General features: G+C 45.4%; 1 protein-coding gene across 1 annotated transcript in view; it reads left to right on the forward strand.

The window, feature by feature from the left end:
• Window positions 1–17252: 17252 nt before the first annotated feature.
• Window positions 17253–21410, forward strand: part of TMEM242 (transmembrane protein 242) — a 150831-nt gene continuing 146673 nt past the window's right edge. The window contains exon 1 of the mRNA XM_073673352.1: window positions 17253–17425. Coding sequence (XP_073529453.1) covers window positions 17326–17425 — 100 coding nt within the window. The 5' untranslated portion in view covers window positions 17253–17325. The remainder of the gene's footprint in view (window positions 17426–21410) is intronic.

Raw genomic sequence — 21410 nt, forward strand, 5'->3', positions numbered from 1 at the left:
TAGGCATAAAAAAGCTTTATTAGTAATTCATATAAAACTCCAAATGACAAAATATGTAATGTAAAGTGCAGACATGCAGATCAAAAGACCCCACTTAATCTATAGCCCAAAAGAAGGGTAATATGGATATATTCAAAGAGTTACATAAATACCATGAGACATACAAGTATTGCACACACATCCTCCTAGGAAGGAGGAAATGTAATAAATATAGAAAAAATGAAAAAAACAGTAGGGGCATAAAAGGAAATAGACCAGGGCAACAAGAGGTGGTGTATATGGACAATTCAATATACCCCTAAATATATGAGGATCACGTATACCATAGTCCTGTACCATTAATCAGCTACCATAGTGTATATCATATGCAGGACAATGGTGACTCACCCCAGATATTGTCGCATGTAAAAAGGGACCATATGAGGGCAGGTGTCTGTCATGGAGGACAGCCTCGATGCGCGTTTCGCGGGTGCTTTTTCGAGAGGCGTAAGTCAGAGAAGTACAAGGACCTTTTTAAATACATATCTCAGCCCCCTCAGAGGCATCACATGTGCGATCATGTGACGAATGAAGATGGCCGACAACGGGATGGTGTAAACGGCGCATGAGCCGGGATAATCACCGCCCCCCTCGGCCCCGCACCGCCCATCATGGCGTGGGCGCCACCCGGAAGTGTCGCTAGGACCACATCCGGGAAGCGCACCAACGCCATAAAGACAGATGACGGGAGGACGAGGGGCGCGAGTCACCCAGCGCATGCGCACAGCAGCATCCCATAGTCCTTCCCCGTATCATAATGCAACAGGCCCCAGCTCCGTGCATCAGCTTCCATACAATGAATGACATAGGGAATAGCAACATACAATAGTCACTGTAGTGGAAAAAATACCACTATAGTTAGAAAAATGAAAAATATGAACAAAAAAGGGGGGGGAGGGGGGAGAAGAAAAAAATGTAAATATATGAAATAATACATATCAGTAAAGCAATTTTCAAAGAAAACAGAAAACTGATGAACAGACAACTATATCATTGTGGGTCATTCATCCAAAAAGAATGCTGTGGAGGGAACTCCGATATCCCAGATGTCTGGACATCAAGACAATGATCAGGTGAGGTCCTTGAAGAAAAATCACAAACAAAAAAATAATAATAAGCATCAATTAAAAATCAATAAAAAAGAGGTTAAAAAGACAGAAAACCAAATTAGTCCCCATATGTTAGAATATACAGCAGGGATCGCAGGAGAGCACATCAGTCAAATCCATCAGGTATCCCATTATCCAAATATAGAACACGGAATAAACTCAATGGTAAAATATTGAACAAATTGCCGAACTAGGATGAGTCGAATCAAAGGAATGGCGCAAACCCCAAGCTTTTGTTCAGACCCCGTGGCGTATTTCTACATGTAAATAACATGCCCTCTGAGGCGTCATTTTTCTAAGCTAAACAAGCTCAACTTTTTAATCCTCTCATCATATGAGAGGCCTTCCATCTCTTGTAATAATCAAGATGACAGCCTTTGAACAGACTCTAACTTCTGAATATCCTTTTTAAAATGTGGGGCCCAAAACTGGATCCTATATTCCAGATGTGGCCTCACCAGTGATTTATAAAGGCGCAACAGTACGTTGGGATCGCGGGATTTTATTTCTCTTTTTATATATCCTAAAATCTTGTTTGCTTTTGCGGCTGCTGCTTGACATTGAGTACTGCTGCTCTGCTTATTTGTAACCAGAATACCCAAGTCCTTCTCCTGTTCTGTTGTCCTAAGTATACTCCCATTTAATGTATATGCAGCAATAGGATTACTCCGTCCTAGGTGCATTACTCTACATTTATCTACATTAAACCTCATCTGCCAAGTGTTTGCCCATTCAGTCATCTTATCCAGATCGTTCTGCAATATCATAATGTCAAGATCAGATTTTAATATCCTACATACAGTACAGACCAAAAGTTTGGACACACCTTCTCATTTAAAGATTTTTCTGTATTTTCATGACTATGAAAATTGTACATTCACACTGAAGACATCAAAACTATGAATTAACACATGTGGAATTATATACTTAACAAAAAAGTGTGAAACAACTGAAAATATGTCTTATATTCTAGGTTCTTCAAAGTAGCCACCTTTTGCTTTGATGACTGCTTTGCACACTCTTGGCATTCTCTTGATGAGCTTCAAGAGGTAGTCACCGTAAATGTTCTTCCAACAATCTTAAAGGAGTTCCCAGAGATGCTTAGCACTGTTGAAAAATAAATGATGGTCTAACTAAACGCAAACCGGATGGAATAACATGCCGCTGCAAGATGCTGTGGTAGCCATGCTGGTTCAGTATGCCTTCAATTTTGAATAAATCCCCAACAGTGTCACCAGCAAAGCACCCCCACATGATCACACCTCCTCCTCCATGCTTCACGGTGGGAACCAGGCATGTAGAGTCCATGTGTTCACCTTTTCTGCGTCGCACAAAGACACGGTGGTTGGAACCAAAGATCTAAAATTTATACTCATCAGACCAAAGCACATATTTCCACTGGTCTAATGTCCATTCATTGTGTTCTTTAGCCCAAACAAGTCTCTTCTGCTTGTTGCCCTTCCTTAGCAGTGGTTTCCTAGCAGCTATTTTACCATGAAGGCCTGCTGCACAAAGTCTCCTCTTAACAGTTGTTGTAGAGATGTGTCTGCTGCTAGAACTCTGTGTGGCATTGACCTGGTCTCTAATCTGAGCTGCTGTTAACCTGCGATTTCTGAGGCTGGTGACTCGGATAAACTTATCCTCAGAAGCAGAGGTGACTCTTGGTCTTCCTTTCCTGGGGCGGTCCTCATGTGAGCCAGTTTCTTTGTAGCGCTTGATGGTTTTCGCAACTGCACTTGTGGACACTTTCAAAGTTTGCCCAATTTTTCGCACTGACTGACCCTCATTTTTTAAAGTAATGATGGCCACTCGTTTTTCTTTACTTAGCTGCTTTTTTCTTGCCATAATACAAATTCTAACAGTCTATTCAGTAGGACTATCAGCTGTGTATCCACCAGACTTCTGCACAACACAACTGATGGTCCCAACCCCATTTATAAAGCAAGAAATCCCACTTATTAAACCTGACAGGGCACACCTGTGAAGTGAAAACCATTTCCTGTGACTACCTCTTGAAGCTCATCAAGAGAATGCCAAGAGTGTGCAAAGCAGTCATCAAAGCAAAACGTGGCTACTTTAAGAACCTAGAATATAAGACATGTTTTCAGTTGTTTCAGACTTTTTTGTTAAGTATATAATTCCACATGTGTTAATTCATAGTTTTGATGCCTTCAGTGTGAATGTACAATTTACAAAGTCATGACAATACAGAAAAATCTTTAACCCCTTAAGCCCCGAGGGTGGTTTGCACGTTAATGACCAGGCCTATTTTTACAATTCTGACCACTGTCACTTTATGAGGTTATTACGCTTCAACGGATCCCCCTGATTCTGAGATTGTTTTTTTGTGACATATTGTACTTCATGATTGTGGTAAAATTTCTTCGATATCACTTGCGTTTATTTGTGAAAAAAATGGAAATTTGGCGAAAATGTTGAAAATTTTGCAATTTTCAAAATTTGAATTTTTATGCCCTTAAATCAGAGAGATATGTCACACAAAAGAGTTAATAAATAACATTTCCCAAATGTCTACTTTACATCAGCACAATTTTGGAACCAATATTTTTTTTTGTTAGGGAGCTATAAGGGTTAAAAGTTGACCAGCGATTTCAACATGGTATCCGCTAACAAATTGTCGGCTCAAATTGTTAACAGACACCATGTTGCGTTTGGAGAGCCCCTGTGTGCCCAAACATTGGAGCTCCCCCACAAGTGACCCCATTTTGGAAACTCGACCCCCCAAGGCACCTATCTAGATGCATAGTGAGCACTTGGAACCCCCTAGGTGCTTCACAAATTGATTCGTAAAAATGAAAAAGTGAAAAAAAAAACACTTTTTCATTTTTATGAATCAATTTGTGAAGCACCTGGGGGTTCCAAGTGCTCACTATGCATCTAGATAGGTGCCTTGGGGGGTCTAGTTTCCAAAATGGGGTCACTTGTGGGGGAGCTCCAATGTTTGGGCACACAGGGACTCTCCAAATGCAACATGGTATCCGCTAACAAATTGTCGGCTCAAATTGTTAGCGGACACCATGTTGCGTTTGGAGAGCCCCTGTGTGCCCAAAGATTGGAGCTCCCCCACAAGTGACCCCATTTTGGAAACTAGACCCCCCAAGGCACCTATCTAGATGCATAGTGAGCACTTGGAACCCCCAGGTGCTTCACAAATTGATTCGTAAAAATGAAACAGTGAAAAAAAAAACACTTTTTCATTTTATGAATCAATTTGTGAAGCACCTGGGGGTTCCAAGTGCTCACTATGCATCTAGATAGGTGCCTTTGGGGGTCTAGTTTCCAAAATGGCTTCACTTGTGGGGGAGCTCCAATGTTTGGGCACACAGGTGCTCTCCAAACGCAACATGGTGTCCGCTAACAAATTGTCGGCTCAAATTGTTAGCGGACGCCATGTTGCGTTTGGAGAGCCCCTGATGTGCCTAAACAGTGGAGCTCCCCCACAAGTGACCCCATTTTGTAAACTAGACCCCCCACGGCACCTATCTAGATGCATAGTGAGCACTTGGAACCCCCAGGTGCATCACAAATTGATTCGTAAAAATGAAAAAGTGAAAAAAAAAAACGCTTTTTCATTTTTCTGAATCAATTTGTGAAGCACCTGGGGGTTCCAAGTGCTCACTATGCATCTAGATAGGTGCCTTGGGGGGTCTAGTTTCCAAAATGCGGTCACTTGTGGGGGAGCTCCAATGTTTGGGCACGCAGGGGCTCTCCAAGCGCAACATGGCGTCCGCTAACAGTTTGAGCCGACTTTTCCATTCAATTTGTTAGCGGACACCATGTCGCGTTTGGAGAGCCCGTGATGTGCCTAAACAGTGGAGCTCCCCCACAAGTGACCCCATTTTGGAAACTATACCCCTCAAGGATTTTATTAAGGTGTATAGTGAACATTTTGAACCCAGAGGTACGACACAGAATTTGTTTACATTAGGTCATCATATTGAATAAGTTGTCATTAGTCTTGAGCGCAAGTGCTCACTACTTGAGTTTGCATCGGGTACTCAGGTATGCACCATGTACAGCGTGTGCTCGAGTGACATGCTCGAGTCCCTGCTCCGCATGTTTCACGGTACTTAGACACCCAAAAAAAACCATGCAGGGATCGCTCGTGCATGGCAGGCAATCCCCGTAAAGTTTTTTTGGCCGCGAAGCATATGGGGCAGAGACTCGAGCATGTCACTCAAATACCCACGATACTCAATGCATACCAGAGCACCCGATGCAAACTCAAGTAGCGAGCACTTGCGCTCAACACTAGTCGCCATATCGTCATCTTTTTTTCTTACTTTTGAAAAACATCCCAACCCCATCACAACCCTAACCCCAACCCCAGCCCTAACCCTAGCACAACCCTAACCGTAGCACAACCCTAACCGTAGCACAACCCTAACCCTAGCACAACCCTAACCCTAGCACAACCCTAACCCCAAACCCAGCCCTAACTATAGCCCAATCCTAACCCAAGAGTTTATTTTTGACGCCGTTCCTCGTGCGGTATAAGTGATTAGACGACTTTATTCTTCGGGTCGGTGTGATTACAGCAATACCAGAATCATATGGGGTTTTTATGACTGACAGCTGTCACACACTAAAAGACGCATTTTTTGTAAAATCTAGTTTTTGCATCGCCATATTTTGAGAGCTATAATTTTTCCAGATTTTGGCAGACAGTCATGTGACGGCTCGTTTTTTGCGGGATGAGTTGACGTTGTTATTGGTGCCATTTTCAGGCACGTGACATTTTTTGATCGCTTTCTATTCCGATTTTTGGGAGGCAGAATAAACAAAAACCAACAATTCAGGAATTGTTTTTTTTTTTTTTATTCTGTTCCGCGTGTGGTAAAATTGATAAGGTAGCTTTATTCTTCGGGTCAGTACGTTTACAGCGGTACCACATTTATATAGTTTTTCTATGTTTTGCACTTTTACATAATAAAAGCAATTTTATAGAAAAAATTATTTTTTAGCATAGCTTTATTCTGAGAGCTATAACTTTTTTATTTTTCGGCTGATGGAGCTGTATGGCAGCTTGTTTTTTGCAGGATAAGATGACGTTTTCAGCGGTACCATTTTTATTTATATTTTTCCTTTTGATCGAGTGTTATTCCATTTTTTGCTTGGCGGTATGGTGATAAAGCATTGTTTTTTGCTTCCTTTTTTTTTTTTTTTACCGTGTTCACTGAAGGGGTTAACTAGTGGGACAGTTTTATAGGTCAGGTTGTTTCGGATGCGGCGATACCAAATATGTGTACTTTTATTGTTTTTTTTGTTTTTTTTTTATAATAATTTTTATTGATGGGTACATTATATTTTAATTTTTGGTGGATTATTTTTTTTTTATATTTTTCACTTTCTGAAAGTTTATATACTTTATTACTTTGTTCCACTATGGGACTTTCACTTTTTTTTCTCTGATCGCCTGCATGGCACAGGAATGCAGCACCATCCCTGTGCTATGCAGGCTGTCAGCGCTGGACAGGGAGAAGATTGTTTGGAGATGCACTGCGCATGTCCAAACAATCTTCCTGCTGTCTGGTGACCCGGATGTTGTCATGACGACATCGGGTCGTCATGGCAACACCCTGGAAGCCTTTGCTGACAGCGCTGGAAGCCGGAAGAGGAGGTGAGTATCTGTGATCACCTCCCCTTGCCCCCGCAATGCTGCGATCGACTTCGATCGCAGCATCGCGGGGGTTAATGTGCTGGGAGCGGTGCAGGACCGCTCCCTGCACATAGTATCGGGTGTCAGCTGTGACAATCAGCTGACACGCGGCGGCGATCGTGCCCGCACAGCCTGTGTACGCGCGCGATCGCCATGACATACTAATACGGGTCTGGCTCTTAAGTCCCAGGGTACAGACGCGTATTAGTACGTCAAATGTTGTTAAGGGGTTAAATGAGGTGTGTCCAAACTTTTGGTCTGTACTGTAGTTTGGTGCCATCAGCAAAGACTGAGTATTTCTGTATTCTCGGCCTTCAAGATTTTGAATGCCCTTTGTTTTTGTCTTATTAAACTGTACTGTCTTATTTATCCATAATTGTTTCTTTTTATTCCTGGACATTTTATTACCAGAGGGTATAAATTTTCTACAGGATTCTAGCAGTATTTCCTTAAACATGCCCAATTTACATTTGGTATCCCCATTTACCACGACATGGTTCCAGTCTACACAATTAAGCTCTTCTCTTAATTTGTTGATATCAGCCTTCCTAAAGTTCTATGTTTTTGCATTTCCTTTTTGAAATGTTTTATTGAATATTACATAGAAACTTACCTATTATGGTCACTGTTTCCCAAATGCTCCCGGACCTGTAGATCTGAAATTATTATCTGGTCTATTTGATAGAACCAGATCCAGCAGATTACATCCCCTGGATGCTTCATCTACCAGCTGATAGAGGTAATTGCCCTTAACTGTGGATAAGAACTTGCAGCTTTTAGCACAACTGGAAGATTCTATGTCGCATTGAATATCTGGATAGTTAAAATCCCCCAAAATAGGGACCCTATTATTATTTGCTGCCTTTTTAATTTGTTGCAGCATTTTATCCTCTACTTGTTCAGCTATATTTGCAGGTGTGACAAAATCACTGGCAGTGTGTCGGAAGGGAGATATGGAACATGGAAGTTCTCTCCTGCACATTAGATGCAGAGAAGGTTAACGGCCCAGGTTTACAAGGGCATGTTTTTAGTGAATGACAAAGTGTAGGGCGGGACGTCATACACCATATCTCCAATCCAGGAAGTGATCTGGGCTTTAAATAGAAAGCCTTTAAACTCAGGTGTGTTCAGTCTCTGGGGAAACCTGTTCCAGAGAGGAGATCGCACGTGCTGTGCTGAACCATGTGTGCCTAATTACGAGTGGCCAGACCTTGGCCAATGAACAGACTGTGCTGCAATTTTGTATTTTATTATGCCACTTTAGCCGAATGGGCTGTGGTTTTTTTTATGGACTCAAGGGTAGTTTATGAAGCTGAATAAACTAAACTGAAATTTGAAGAGACCGTGTCCTGTGTCTCCTTTCGCATACAGACGCGCTAGTCACTTTACCACAAGTGGTGGAGAATGCGGGCAATTCTGGATTGCCTCTACCTTGTTCATTTATAGTTTTATTTCGCCCCTTCCAACCACATAGCCCAAGTATTTTGCCTCTTCCTTTCCTATGGCACATTTTCTTGAGCTTATGGTAAACCAGGTATAACATACCTAGTGGCGGGCTTGCATGGTGCACCATCTCTCACTATGCAAGATCGCAAACTTGATCTTCAGTCCAGTCTGCTAGCCTGGCTTCTATTCATGCTGTCTGTTTGTCTCTGTTCTGACTGCTTAGGGTGGCGGCCCGGTTATTTCCTGTTTCTTGTAGCAGCTGTGGGCACACCCCTAATGCGTCCTCAGCCTATTGCTGTCTGTCACTGGATATTTAAACCAGCTCCACCTGGAAGCTGATGCCTGAGCAACTCTATCATTCAATGTGCTCCTTGACTCTGAATGTGCCAGGTCCTGTTCTTGCCTGTCCGCCACCCTGGGGGCTGTATTCCCAGGCCTGTCTGAACTAGCTCCTAGCCTGTTGTCTGTCCGCCTTCCTGGAGGCTGTATTTCCAGGCCAGTCTGAACACGCTCCTGGCCTGTTCGTCCCACCCTCTGGGGGCCGCATACCCAGACTCGCTCCTGTATCTCGCTGCAGTGTCAGTTCCTGTCTGAACACTCAGTTCCTGTCTGAACACTCTCCTAGCCTGTTACTTGTTTTTCTTTATGTCTGTACCTTTCCTTTTTCTGCAGAGTCTGAACCTGCACCTAACTCCTACTCGTTGTCGCTGTACTTCCGTTTGTGAGTTTTGAGTCCACTCGCTACTTCTTTGCAAGTATCTTGTGTGTATCTGATTCTGCCTTTCCCTTCCAGTCTGTTCCGTGTGAACAGAGCCCTGTCCCCTCTGCTCTGTCTTTGCTCACCGCTTCGGCGGTTTTCCCCTTGCTCTGCCTTGCTCACCGCCCCGGCGGTTTATCTCTGCTCTGCCTTACTTACCGCTCTGGCAGTTCCTGCCCGCTTAGCCTTGTCTACCGCATCTGCGGTTTTGCTCTGTTCAGCCTTGTCCACCGCATCTGCGGTTTCGCTCTGCTCAGCCTTGTCCACCGCATCTGCGGTTTCGCTCTGCTCAGCCTTGTCCACCGCATCTGCGGTTTCGCTCTGCTCAGCCTTGTCTATCGCATCTGCGGTTTCGCTCTGCTCAGCCTTGTCCACCGCATCTGCGGTTTCGCTCTGCTCAGCCTTGTCCACCGCATCTGCGGTTTCGCTCTGCTCAGCCTTGTCCACCGCATCTGCGGTTTCGCTCTGCTCAGCCTTGTCCACCGCATCTGCGGTTTCGCTCTGCTCAGCCTTGTCCACCGCATCTGCGGTTTCGCTCTGCTCAGCCTTGTCCACCGCAGCTGCGGTTTCGCTCGGCTCAGCCTTGTTCACCGCATCTGCGGTTTCGCTCTGCTCAGCCTTGTCCACCGCATCTGCGGTTTCGCTCTGCTCAGCCTTGTCCACCGCAGCTGCGGTTTCGCTCGGCTCAGCCTTGTTCACCGCATCTGCGGTTTCGCTCTGCTCAGCCTTGTCCACCGCATCTGCGGTTTCGCTCTGCTCAGCCTTGTCCACCGCATCTGCGGTTTCGCTCTGCTCAGCCTTGTCCACCGCACCTGTGGTTTCACTCTGCTCAGCCTTGTCCACCGCATCTGCGGTTTCGCTCTGCTCAGTCTTGTCCACCGCACCTGCGGTTTCGCTCTGCTCAGCCCTGTCCACCGCACCTGCGGTTTCGCTCTGCTCAGCCCTGTCCACCGCACCTGCGGTTTCGCTTTACTCTGCTTGATTACCGCATCTGCGGCTCTGAACCCGTCTCCCAGTCTGTACTGGACCCTACCCAGCCTATGCTCTAACCTGCCTGTTCATGTATTCCCCGGTGTGGGTCAACAGCAGTGTCTGGGGTCTGACCTGGAGTCGCACCTGGTCCCTCTGCTCGGTTCCTCCCTGGTGCACGGCGTCGTAGCCGTCGTGCGACCTGGGTCGGATCGGGTTGATACTTAGTTACGCCCCTCCAGGCACTCTCTGGTTCATGGCACAGTGGGATCACTAATCATGCACACGCCAGTCAGTCCGGACGTGTGCATAACACCAGGCATTTCTCAGTACTGCCTGGACCTTCAGCAATAGGGTTCCCCAATCTGGGCTGAAAATCATGGACATGTCAGCATGTGGAGCACACAGACACACAATCCCACAATCCGTGGAAACACACTGGCATGTGCACAGACCCATTCGTTTGTCAGTTTCTCCAGTACGTGTGGAAACTGTCACCACACGTATTGGAAACACGGACGTGTGAAAGAGCACTAAGTCAGTGTCTGAAAGAGGAAGAAGCACTGGCTCCAAGTGAAAACTTTCTGGTAATGCCCACTTGGACTTAATTTTTTTAACCGTTTAGATGCCAAACACTTTGATAAAAAGGAGAGCCAAAATTAGAAAAAAAAAGTTTGATTCTGCTCTGCAGCCACTGTTGCACTGAATGTCCAGTTCAACATAAAAAATTTGGTGAAAAGTCCTCTTTAAATTGCGCTGTCAGTCAGTGACAGTGGAAGTAAAATGCCAATGGGCTGTTGTGGCAGCTGGGGGCCTTCTAAAGGACAATATGGCTGCCATTTTAGTCCTCCATTTTGACTATATACATCAATACAATAGTCATATGGACACTAAAAATGATATAAAAAATATAGTGTTATGATATATGATCACACCCCCCCCCCCCCCGCTTTTTGACAAAAAGAAAAAAAATCCAAAAATAACACAGTTGAAACCAGAAGTTTACATACACTATATAAAGAGACACAGATGCATGTTTTTCTCAATATCTGACATGAAATCAGACTAAACCCTTCCCGTTTTAGGTCAATTAGGATTACCATCATTTTTAATATTTGTCAAATGTAAGAATAATGAGAGAGATAGAATGTTTTAAGGTATTTTTATTACTTACTGCAAAGTCAAAAGTTTACATACACTAAAATTACTATGCCTTTAAACAATTGTGGACTGCCCATATGATGATGTCGTGTGTTTGGAAGCTTCTGATAGTTTTTTTTTTTGCAACATCTGAGTTAATTAGAGACACACCTGTGGATTTATTTTAATGCACACCTGAAACACATTGCTTCTTTGTGCAGCATCATGGGAAATTCTAAAGAAATCAGCCAAGATATCAGGAAGATAATTGTGGACTTGCACAAGTCTGGCTCATCCTTGGGTACAATTTCAAGATACCTGAAGGTGCCTCATTCATCTTTACAAACAATAATAATAATCTTTTTACTTAAATAGCGCCAACATATTCTGCAGCGCTTTACAATTCAGACAATTTACAGACATTATCGGCACTGTCCCCATTGGGGCTCCCAATTTATATTTCCTATCAGTATGTCTTTGGAGTGTGGGAGGAAATCAAAGGAAACCCACACAAACATGGGGAGAACATACAAACTCCTTGCAGATGTTGTCCTTGGTGGGATTTGAACCCAGGACCCCAGAGCTAGAAGGCTGCAGTGCTAACCACTGAGCCTCCGAGCTACAAGTACAAACAAGATGGGAATGTTCAGCCATCATACCGCTCAGGAAGGAGATGGGTTCTGTGTCCCAGAGATGAACGTGTTTTGGTCCGACATGTGCATATCAACCCAAGGACAAAAACAAAAGACCTTGTGAAGATGATGGCGGAAGCTGGTAAGATTGTGTCAATATCCACAGTGAATTGAGTACTGTATCAACATGGGCTAAAAGGCCACTCTGCCAGGAAGAACCCATTACTTCAAAACACAAAACATAAAAAAGCAAGATTAACGTTGGCAAATGCACACAGGAACAAAGACCTTAATTTTTGGAAACATGTCCTGTGGTCTGATGAAACTAAAATTTAAATTTTTGTGCATATTGACCATCTCTACGTTTGGAGGAAAAAGGGAGAAGCTTGGAAGCCTAAGAATACCATCCCAACTGTGAAACACTGGGGTAGCAGCATTATGTTGTGGGGTTGTTTTGCTGCAGGAGGGACTGATGCACTTCACAAAATAGATGGCATCATGACAAAAGAAGATTATGTGGCAATACTGAAGCAACATCTCAAGACATCAGCCAGAAAGTTAAAGCTTGGGCGGAAATGGGTCTTCCAAATGGACAATGACCGGAAGCATACTGCCAAAATGGTAAAGTGGCTTAAGGATAACAAAGTCAATGTTTTGGAGTGGCCATCACAAAGCCCTGATCTCATTCCTATTGAAAATTTATGGGGAAAGCTGAAAAGGCAGGTGCGAGCAAGGCGACCTACAAACCTGGATCACTTACACCAGTTTTGTCAAGAGGAATGGGCCCAAATTCCGACCAACTATTGTGAGAAGCTTGTGGAAGGATATCCCAAATGTTTGACCCAAGTCATTCAATTTAAGAGCAATGGTACCAATTACTAATGAAATGTATGTAAACTTTTGACTTTGCAGTAAGTAATAAAAATGCCTTAAAACACTCTCTCTCTCTCATTATTCTGGCATTTGGCAAATATTAAAAATTATTGTAATCCTAATTGACCTAAAATGGGATAGGTTTATTATTATTATAGTTATTGAAAAAAACATGCATATGGGTCTTTTTATATAGTGTTTGTAAACTTCTGGTTTCAACTGTATCTGGCACTGTTGCATCCGTAAAAAGTCCCATCTCTGAAATTATAAAATTAACCAGTATCATTTTCAGTGAATAGTTACCGCATTTTTCGGACTATAAGACGCACCGGACCATAAGACGCACCCCAAATTTTTGGGTGGAAAATAGGAAAAAAAATAATTTTTATAAGATGGGGTCCGTCTTATAGTCTGAATAGGTACGGTATCTTACCTGGGGGGTGGTGGAGCGGGGGTCACAGGAGACAGGGTCCTTTAGGAAACCGGCCCGGAGGAAGTGGAGGAATGTTGCGGACACTGGATACATGAAGCTGGTGCTCCAGCAGCTGTGAGTTGCAGTGGTAGTGCAGCAGGATCGCAGGTCCCTCTGTTCCCTACCTCAATAACCCGGCGGAGGCAGCAGAAGAGGTGAAATGCTGTGGGGCTGGAGTCTGACTGGGGCCTGTCACCTGCTGGGGCCCTGTCTCCTGCTGGGGCCTGTTAGAAGTCTGGGGCCTGTCAGAAGTCTGAGGCCCTGTCACCTGCTGGGGCCTGTCAGAAGTCTGGGGCCCTGTTACCTGCTGGGGCCCTGTCACCTGCTGGGGCCCTGTCTCCTGCTGGGGCCTGTCAGAAGTCTGGGGCCCTGTCACCTACTGCGGCCCTGTCACCTGCTAGGGCCGGTCAGAAGTCGGGGGCCCTGTCACCTGCTGGGGCCTTGTCTCCTGCTGGGGTCTGTCACCAGCTCGGGCCTGTCAGAAGGCTGGGGCCCTGTCTCCTGGCTTTAAGCGGCGTCCGGCGGTGAGGCAGAGGAGCCGGGGCCTGTGCCGGGCTGTGAGCGGCATCCGGCGGTGAGGCAGAGGAGCGTGTGCAGCTCCTGGTGGCCGCGGCCATCTTCCTGAGGCCATGAACTACAGGAAAATGGCCGCCGAAGCTCCCGGTCGGCGCAGTTAAGCTACTGGTACATTATATTAGGCCTCAATGAGATGTCTTGAAATTTTCTCGTACGCAAAAAAGCGATCCAAGTTTCATCAGTGCTTGGGATCAGGTTTTCATCACAGTTCGGTCATTTTCAGTTTTTATCAGTTGTCACATTTTCTCTCAAATGAAAAAAATAAGATGGAGGTGTCTCCTATCAAGCAGCCCATGAGACACACACAGATTTTTTTTTTCATGGATTTGCATTAGTGAGATTGATCAGAGACTCGGGTAAAAATCAGACGTCTCATATTTTACGTGAACTAAATGGTCTGAAAAAATACCCAGACATGTGAACAGTGCCATAGACTGCAGTAGATACAATTTCTGGCTGTGGTAAATTAGGCTATGTGCACACAGTGCATTTTTTCCGTGTGGAAATGGGCCAAAAACGATAGGGAATCCTTGTGCCAGCTAATGCAATGACAATCCTGAAGTGCTGTACATGATCAGGAATTTTCCTGTGAGGATTGTCATTGGGTTTAAATCTGCAGCATGTCTTGTACGTTTTTCACCCATTGACTTGAATTGAGTCAGTCAAATCCGCAGCAAAAACGCAGGTATAAAAATATTTGCAGATTTGCTGTGAATTTTGCAGCATATTTGACTGACTCAATTGAAGTCAATGGGTCAAAAACGTGGCAAAAACGTACAAAGAACTGACAGTGGGTGACAGACATCGGCTGATGAGAGACTCCTCCTCCCATCAGCAGCTGTCAGTAGTGAGAGGAGCTGCGGCTGATGGAAGCTGTCATCAGCCGGAGTCTGTGCTTGCAGAGAAATAAAAAAAGTTAAGATAAATGAATGTTAAAATAAAAAGACATTATACTCAACTATCCGCCTAATCCCGAGTGTCCCACAGCGATCCGATCACTCGGCAGCACTCTATACAGTGACAGGAGCGCAATTGCTTCCGGCAGTGTACAGCGCTGAGCTGCCGGGAGAGTTCATCAGCTAGCGATCTCCGGTGACCTCATTTACTGCGCTGATTCTGCATGAGAAAATTCTGTGGGCTGTTATTAATAGCAAGAGAACATTTTTTGGCTCATGGCCCCTTCCCTGGCTAGTAATATCAGCCCCCAGTGTTTGGCTTTCCCTCTGCTGGTTATGAAAATGACGTGGGAGTCCAAGCCATTTTTTTAAATTTTAGGCTATGTGCCCACGATCTGGATGTAGCAGCGCTTTGGACGCAGCATATTTTTGCTGCGTCCAAAACGCTGCATTCATTGAACGCAGGTAAATCCGCATGTGTTCACTGAACCACGCGGATTCACAGCATTTAATACATTCTAGTGGTCAAATTTCTGTTGCAGAGACTAGCGATTACTCAAGGAAAATTGACATGATGTGGTCCTGAATGACACTCCGCATGCTGGTGTCCGCAGGTGACCCGCAGCCTCAGATGAACGCATAGTGGACATGGGATTTCTAGAAATCCCATCCAGTACGCTGTAACTTCTGGCCGCTGCGGGTTTGACGCTGCATAAATATGCGTCAAACCCGCAGCATTTCCTGATCGTGGGCACGTAACCAAACTCACCCGCAGCATGTCAATTTCTGTAGCGGACACGCTAGTCTGCATTGCAGGTTTTAACCGATTGAAATATTGATATATGCAACGTACTGTACATGTACTGACATAACAAGTGGGGCATTAGGAGTAATGGGATTAGGTGTTGCTGACACCTAACCCTAGCTTTTCTAATTGCTGACACATAACCCTAGCTTTAATAATGAAGAGGTGTCAGCCAGACACCTTCATTACTAAACCTGTAAAGAGTTAAATAAACACACACACTGAGAATAAAACAGACATTCTTTAATCACTTAAATTAACCAATATACTCACCCCAGGTCCAATGGTAATCCAAGGGTTAAAGCGATGTCCCATGTTTCTTTTTTTCAAATATCTTTATTTAGCTCCAAAACACATTCATTGCTGAACAAAAACGCATCAGAAACTTGGCAAAACTCACATTTTTGCTGCCAAGAGATGTAGAAACCTTCCAGAGCTTTCCGCAATTATATACAAAACGCGCAGCCATAGCCTAATGTCTGAACCAGGTCTTAGGCTGCGTGCCCACGTTGCGGATTACAAGCGTTTTTGCTGCGGATTTTCCGCAGCGGAAACGCTTGTGAAACGCTAGGTAATCCGCACCCCATGGTCCCCAAGGGGATTCCGCATGTTCTATGCACATGCTGCGGATTTTTCCGCAGCGTTTATGCTGCGTACAAAAATCCGCAGCATGTCATTTAATTTTGCGGAAGCGCAGCGGAACTCCCGCCATTGACTTGCATTGAGACGCACAGAAACCGCGACTGTACATTTTTACAAGCGGCTTCTATGCGTCTCTATGTGCGGATGGTACCCAGTTCTGGAGGAGAGGAGACTCTCATCCAGACCTGGGTACCATTGTACCTGTAAAAAAAGAATAAAATAACAAATAAAGTTTATATTCACCTGTCCGGCGGCTTCTCTCAGAATGCCGGCATCGCTTGAGGACCTGCGGTGACGTCACAGTCATGTGACCGCAGGCCCTTCACCGCTGTGTCTCGCGATATGCCGGCAGCCGGGAACCAGACAGGAACGAGCGCTGCTGCACACACCGGGGCCTCGTGGGTGAGTATAGCTTTATTTGTTTTCATTTTTATGGTTCACACTGTATAAATCCATGCTGTTTGCATGGATTTATACAGTGTGACCTAGTTGTCAAGCACTTTCCAAGTGACGCTATCGCCTGGAAAGCGCTTGTCAATCTGCATGTGGAAACGCATGTGAATCCGCATGTGGATCCGCATGTATTCTGCAGGAAAAACGCATGTACAATCTGCATGCGTTTTTTCTGCCAGGGAGATGCAGAAATGCTGCTGAAAATTTCTGCTTCATTTCTGCAAGTCCTCTCCCGGAAAAACACATGCGGAATTCCGCACGCGTTTATCGCGCATTTTTCGCGCGTTTATCACGCGTTTTCCACATGCGGAGTTGCCTTGCGTTTTTTATGCATTGGACAAAGGCAATTCCGCTTGCGGAAACGCAAAATTAATTGACATGCTGCGGATTTTTGAACGCGGCATAAACGCTGCGGAAAAATCCGCAGCATGTGCATAGAACTTGCGGAATCCCATTGGGGACCATGGGGTGCGGGTTACCAAGCGTTTTACAAGCGTTTATGCTGCGGAAAATCTGCATCAAAAACGCTTGAAAAACGCTACGTGGGCACACAGCCTTTGTGCATGTTTAGCCCACAGGACTGCCGCAAAGCCTTTCATTCTTTGTAGTAGGGAAACATATCTTTTCACAAATACAAATCCCGCTACAATCTCCACGTTAGACCTGGCCAAATGATTTCCTCCCCTAAACGAGAGATGAGCCCCTGGAGAGTGGGCTGGTCAGGGAAGCAGCGCCGCTGAGCCCACTGTGCCTCTCGCTTCAGTGTCCTATCCTGTGAGGCGGGCGCAGTACAGGAAGAGGCGGACATGTGCACCTAATCTGCTGCTCAGGCTAAAATGGAGGCACAGGGAGGTGTGCAGGCGGAGGGGAAGCGCCGGGACTCAGGCTCTGAGCAACCGGCTGACGAGCGAGAAGAGAAGCAGCAGCTCATTAGAGGTGCGCGCTCGGGGGTCCTGCGTGCGCTGTCCGGGGGAATACATGTGACCGGAGGGGCAGTGTCACACGTGACCTGCCAGTCGGCTGCTAATTATGGTGTGTGAGACAGCTCCCAGTACAGCTGACATGACGGTGTGGGCTGGAGCTGCCGACGTGTCACACAGTGTAACCTGGGAGCGGAGGCTGAATTTCTAATAGTGTGGCAGTGAGACATAATATGGCTGACAAGCACCACTGTACAGAACATTACACACTTCTGTCATTGGCCATTCTGATTGCCCACCCCAGGAGGCTTCTGTCAGCACCCACCCCAGCGGCCAGGCTCGCCATCCCCCAATGGTGTTTTCCTGCAAGTTGTTTTAGTGCCACAGCGCTGTGTACGTCACCTTTACTAAATACACCTGTACACCTGTCCATAATATCCGGCTGTAGCTTTTTGAGCAAAACTCAAAGGCAGTGAGAAATGGCAGGAAACCACAGCCAGCTGCCGTGTGTGAGTTCACCAAACGGCCTCCCGTAGCTCCGAGTACAGGGGACAGTGGCACTGCGCCACTCCACCCCAGCTGGCATTTACTCCTAACATATAGTAGGACTTTGGTTGGGCTACCACAGATTTAGATGTTGATGACTTGTCCAACCCTTCTTCCTTATTCCAGGGATGCACAACCTGCAGCCTAGGGGCCCCACATGGCCCATAATGTCTTTCTGTGTGGACCCAGCCATCTGGTCATAGATTTGTTTGTTTGCATGTGGCAGCCTATATGTAGAGTAACTTCTATATCAAGGTAAAATGGCACACAATCTTCTAGGTGTCACCCATAAATATTACAAGAATAGGGACAATTCTCGTAATATTTATGACACTCCAGAAAGATGTGCAACAAATAAAAGGTGGTTGTCTATGTATATGGCTTCAGTTTTAGTTAATGATCATTAAAAGGGCTGTGTACTGCTTGGACGCCTTCTGAATCCCTGTTTCCCTCCAGTTAAATAAAACTTGTACTCCCCTCCGGTGCCGTTCCAGGGGTGTTGGCTCTAACTCTCGGGGATCACACGACATCATGTCATGCAATCCCTGCGGCCAATCATCTCTCGCTTCACTCTCTTCTTCTTTGAACAAATCAAGACATCCAGAGGAAGTGAAAGAAGAGCCCCAGCTTTCCCTTCCTCCAGATGTCAATTACGTCCATAGGAGAGAAGCCAGCGCTGATTGGCCACAGGGATCGCTTGACATAACAATGTTATGCAAGCCTCGGGAGAGACAGTGCCGCTGGAACGGCACTGGAGGTGAGTAAAAGTGTAATTATTTTACTGGGGGTAAACATAGGGATACAGAAGGGGTTGTCTCAGTAGTGGACAGCCCCTTTAAATTTATAACTTGGAGTGTCACATACAACCATGACTTCCTCCTTTATGGACTGTAAACTCCGCAAGATGGGGACCTGATAATCTGTCTCCAGAGCTTATTTTAAGGGCATGCTCACATATTCTTTAATGCAAGAGGATCTGGCCGATTATACTAATGACACTCTGCTCAAACTTTGTCATTTTGAGCTGAGTGTCATATTAGTGTTATCCAATTCTCTCGCATGAGAGAATCGTCGCAGTACAGATGCGGAGAAGATGGATAACTTAAAGGGAAGGTACCATCAAGAATTTTTTTTTTTCACCAATTAAAAAAATGTAAAGTATTAATGTTTTGATTTTTTTCAAATATTATCATTTGTTTTTAATGAAGTAAAATATGAAAAATAATTTAAAAAGTTTTGGCATTTCCACTTTTAAACACTAGGGGGAGCAGCTGCTGAACTTTGCCATGAAAACCTCATGTCCAACTAGCTCACATTACTACTTCAGTAAATTGGGGCTGAATCTGCTCTCATGGGTGTGACGTCGCTTCCTCTCCTCCCCTTCTGGGTGTTTGTAACAGGATAAGAGAGGATAAAGTTTAGGATCACAGTGCGGAGCCATTTTGTTGGTGACTGCCAGTGATACTGACAAGTACAGTGTCACCGAGTTGATGCTGCTCGCTGTTTCATAAACTGGGGTTAGATACATGGAGTGTATCACACACTGGGATTATTCACAGCACATGATAAGCTGCAAATATCTAAATACTGAGCTCAGTATATTGTATCGCATGATGGGATTAGATACACCGGTCTAAGGAGTATCGCACATGATGACGGGATTAGATACACCGGTCTAAGGAGTATCGTGCATGATGATGGGATTAGATACACTGGTCTAAGGAGTATCGCACATGATGACGGGATTAGATACACCAGTCTAAGGAGTATCACACATGTTGACGGGATTAGATACACCGGTCTAAGGAGTATCGCACATGATGACAGGATTAGATACACCGGTCTAAGGAGTATCGCACATGATGACGGGATTAGATATACCGGTCTGGGGAGTATCGCACATGATGACGGGATTAGATATACCGGTCTGTGGAGTATCGCCCATGATGATGGGATTAAATACATCGGCCGGGGGAGTATTGCACAGGCTGGGATTAGATACACTGTCCTGGGAAATATTGCACATGATGACAGGATTAGATACACCGCTCTGGGGAGTATCACACATGATGACGGGATTAGATACACCGGTCTGAGGAGTATTGCACAGGCTGGGATTAGATACACCGATCTGGGGAGTATCGCATATGACGGTATTAGATACACCGGTCTGGGGAGTATCACACATGACGGGATTAGATACACCGGTCTAAGAAGTATCGCACATGATGATGGGATTAGATATACCGGTCTAAGGAGTATCGCACATGATGATGGGATTAGATACAACAGTCTGGGGAGTATCACACATGATGATGGGATTAGATACACCAGTCTGGTTAGTATCGCACAGGCTAGGATTAGATACACCAGTCTGGGGAGTATAGCACATGATGATGGGATTAGATACACTGCTCTGGGGAGTATCACACATGTTGACGGAATTAGATACACCAGTCTGGGGAGTATTGCACAGGCTGAGACTAGATACACAGGGCTGGGGAGTATCGCACATGATGATGGGATTAGATACACCAGTCTGGGGAGTATCGCACAGGCTAGGATTAGACATGTGGTGGGCCACTGGGTAGGCGCCAGATGTTGCAGAAGGGCCAGCTGGGGTGTGTAGTCTCACTAGCAGAAGATAATGATGCCACGGTAGCTGAAGTGGGTCCCTTCTCATGACCACTACAATTTCAAAAGCGGGATGTGGCACTTGTGGATGGTATAGGACCCCCCGGGGGCACTCCTGTAGCGGTGGTGTCTGGGTGCAGGTTTTGGAGTGCCTGTGATGTTTGTGCAATCTCAAGCAGCTAGACACGCAGGTGAACTTGTAAACATAACAATTTTACTGAATGAGGTAACAGGGTACAGTCTCTCTTAAAGGCAAAGTTCACAGTATATTGTGCATATGAAAGTTATGGTTTTCTCATGAGACAAGCATTGTTATGGCCTCTCGGGGCAGCTGGAGCACAGTTCTCTTCACTTGCTTGTACAGGAAATGCTATACACAGTCCAGGCAATATTACACTGATGCAGGGACCTTCACAGATTAGCTCTCTGTGGAAACACACTAAAGTGTGGATGCACTCACAGTTTTTATCCCACCGTTCCCTCTTGCAGGGGGTAGGTTTAAACAAAGTTGGTGGCGTGGCAGCCACGTAGATCTGGTCCTGGCTAGATGCGATCAGGATAACCAGAGAGCAGGAGAGTCCATGTACAGCATTCGCTCTCCTGATGGGAAGACACTTCACTCTATTTGTGAAGGAGATTATGTGAGGAAAAATGTCCCCTCAGCGTAGACTGGCATTGAAAACTCTCCTCTGAGAGAATAATGTCTCTCCTCAATCTTCCTGAGGCAGCAGGAATCGCCCACAACTGATTTTTACCAGCGTTCAGTCAGAGTCAGAGCCCTGAACTGGGAGACTCCTCCCAGCCATTGCTATGGCCACCAC

This window comes from Phyllobates terribilis, unplaced genomic scaffold (genome assembly GCF_046119375.1).
Source record: "Phyllobates terribilis strain yellow unplaced genomic scaffold, ASM4611937v1 Scaffold_3__8_contigs__length_932513732, whole genome shotgun sequence".
Taxonomy (NCBI): Eukaryota; Metazoa; Chordata; class Amphibia; order Anura; family Dendrobatidae; genus Phyllobates; species Phyllobates terribilis.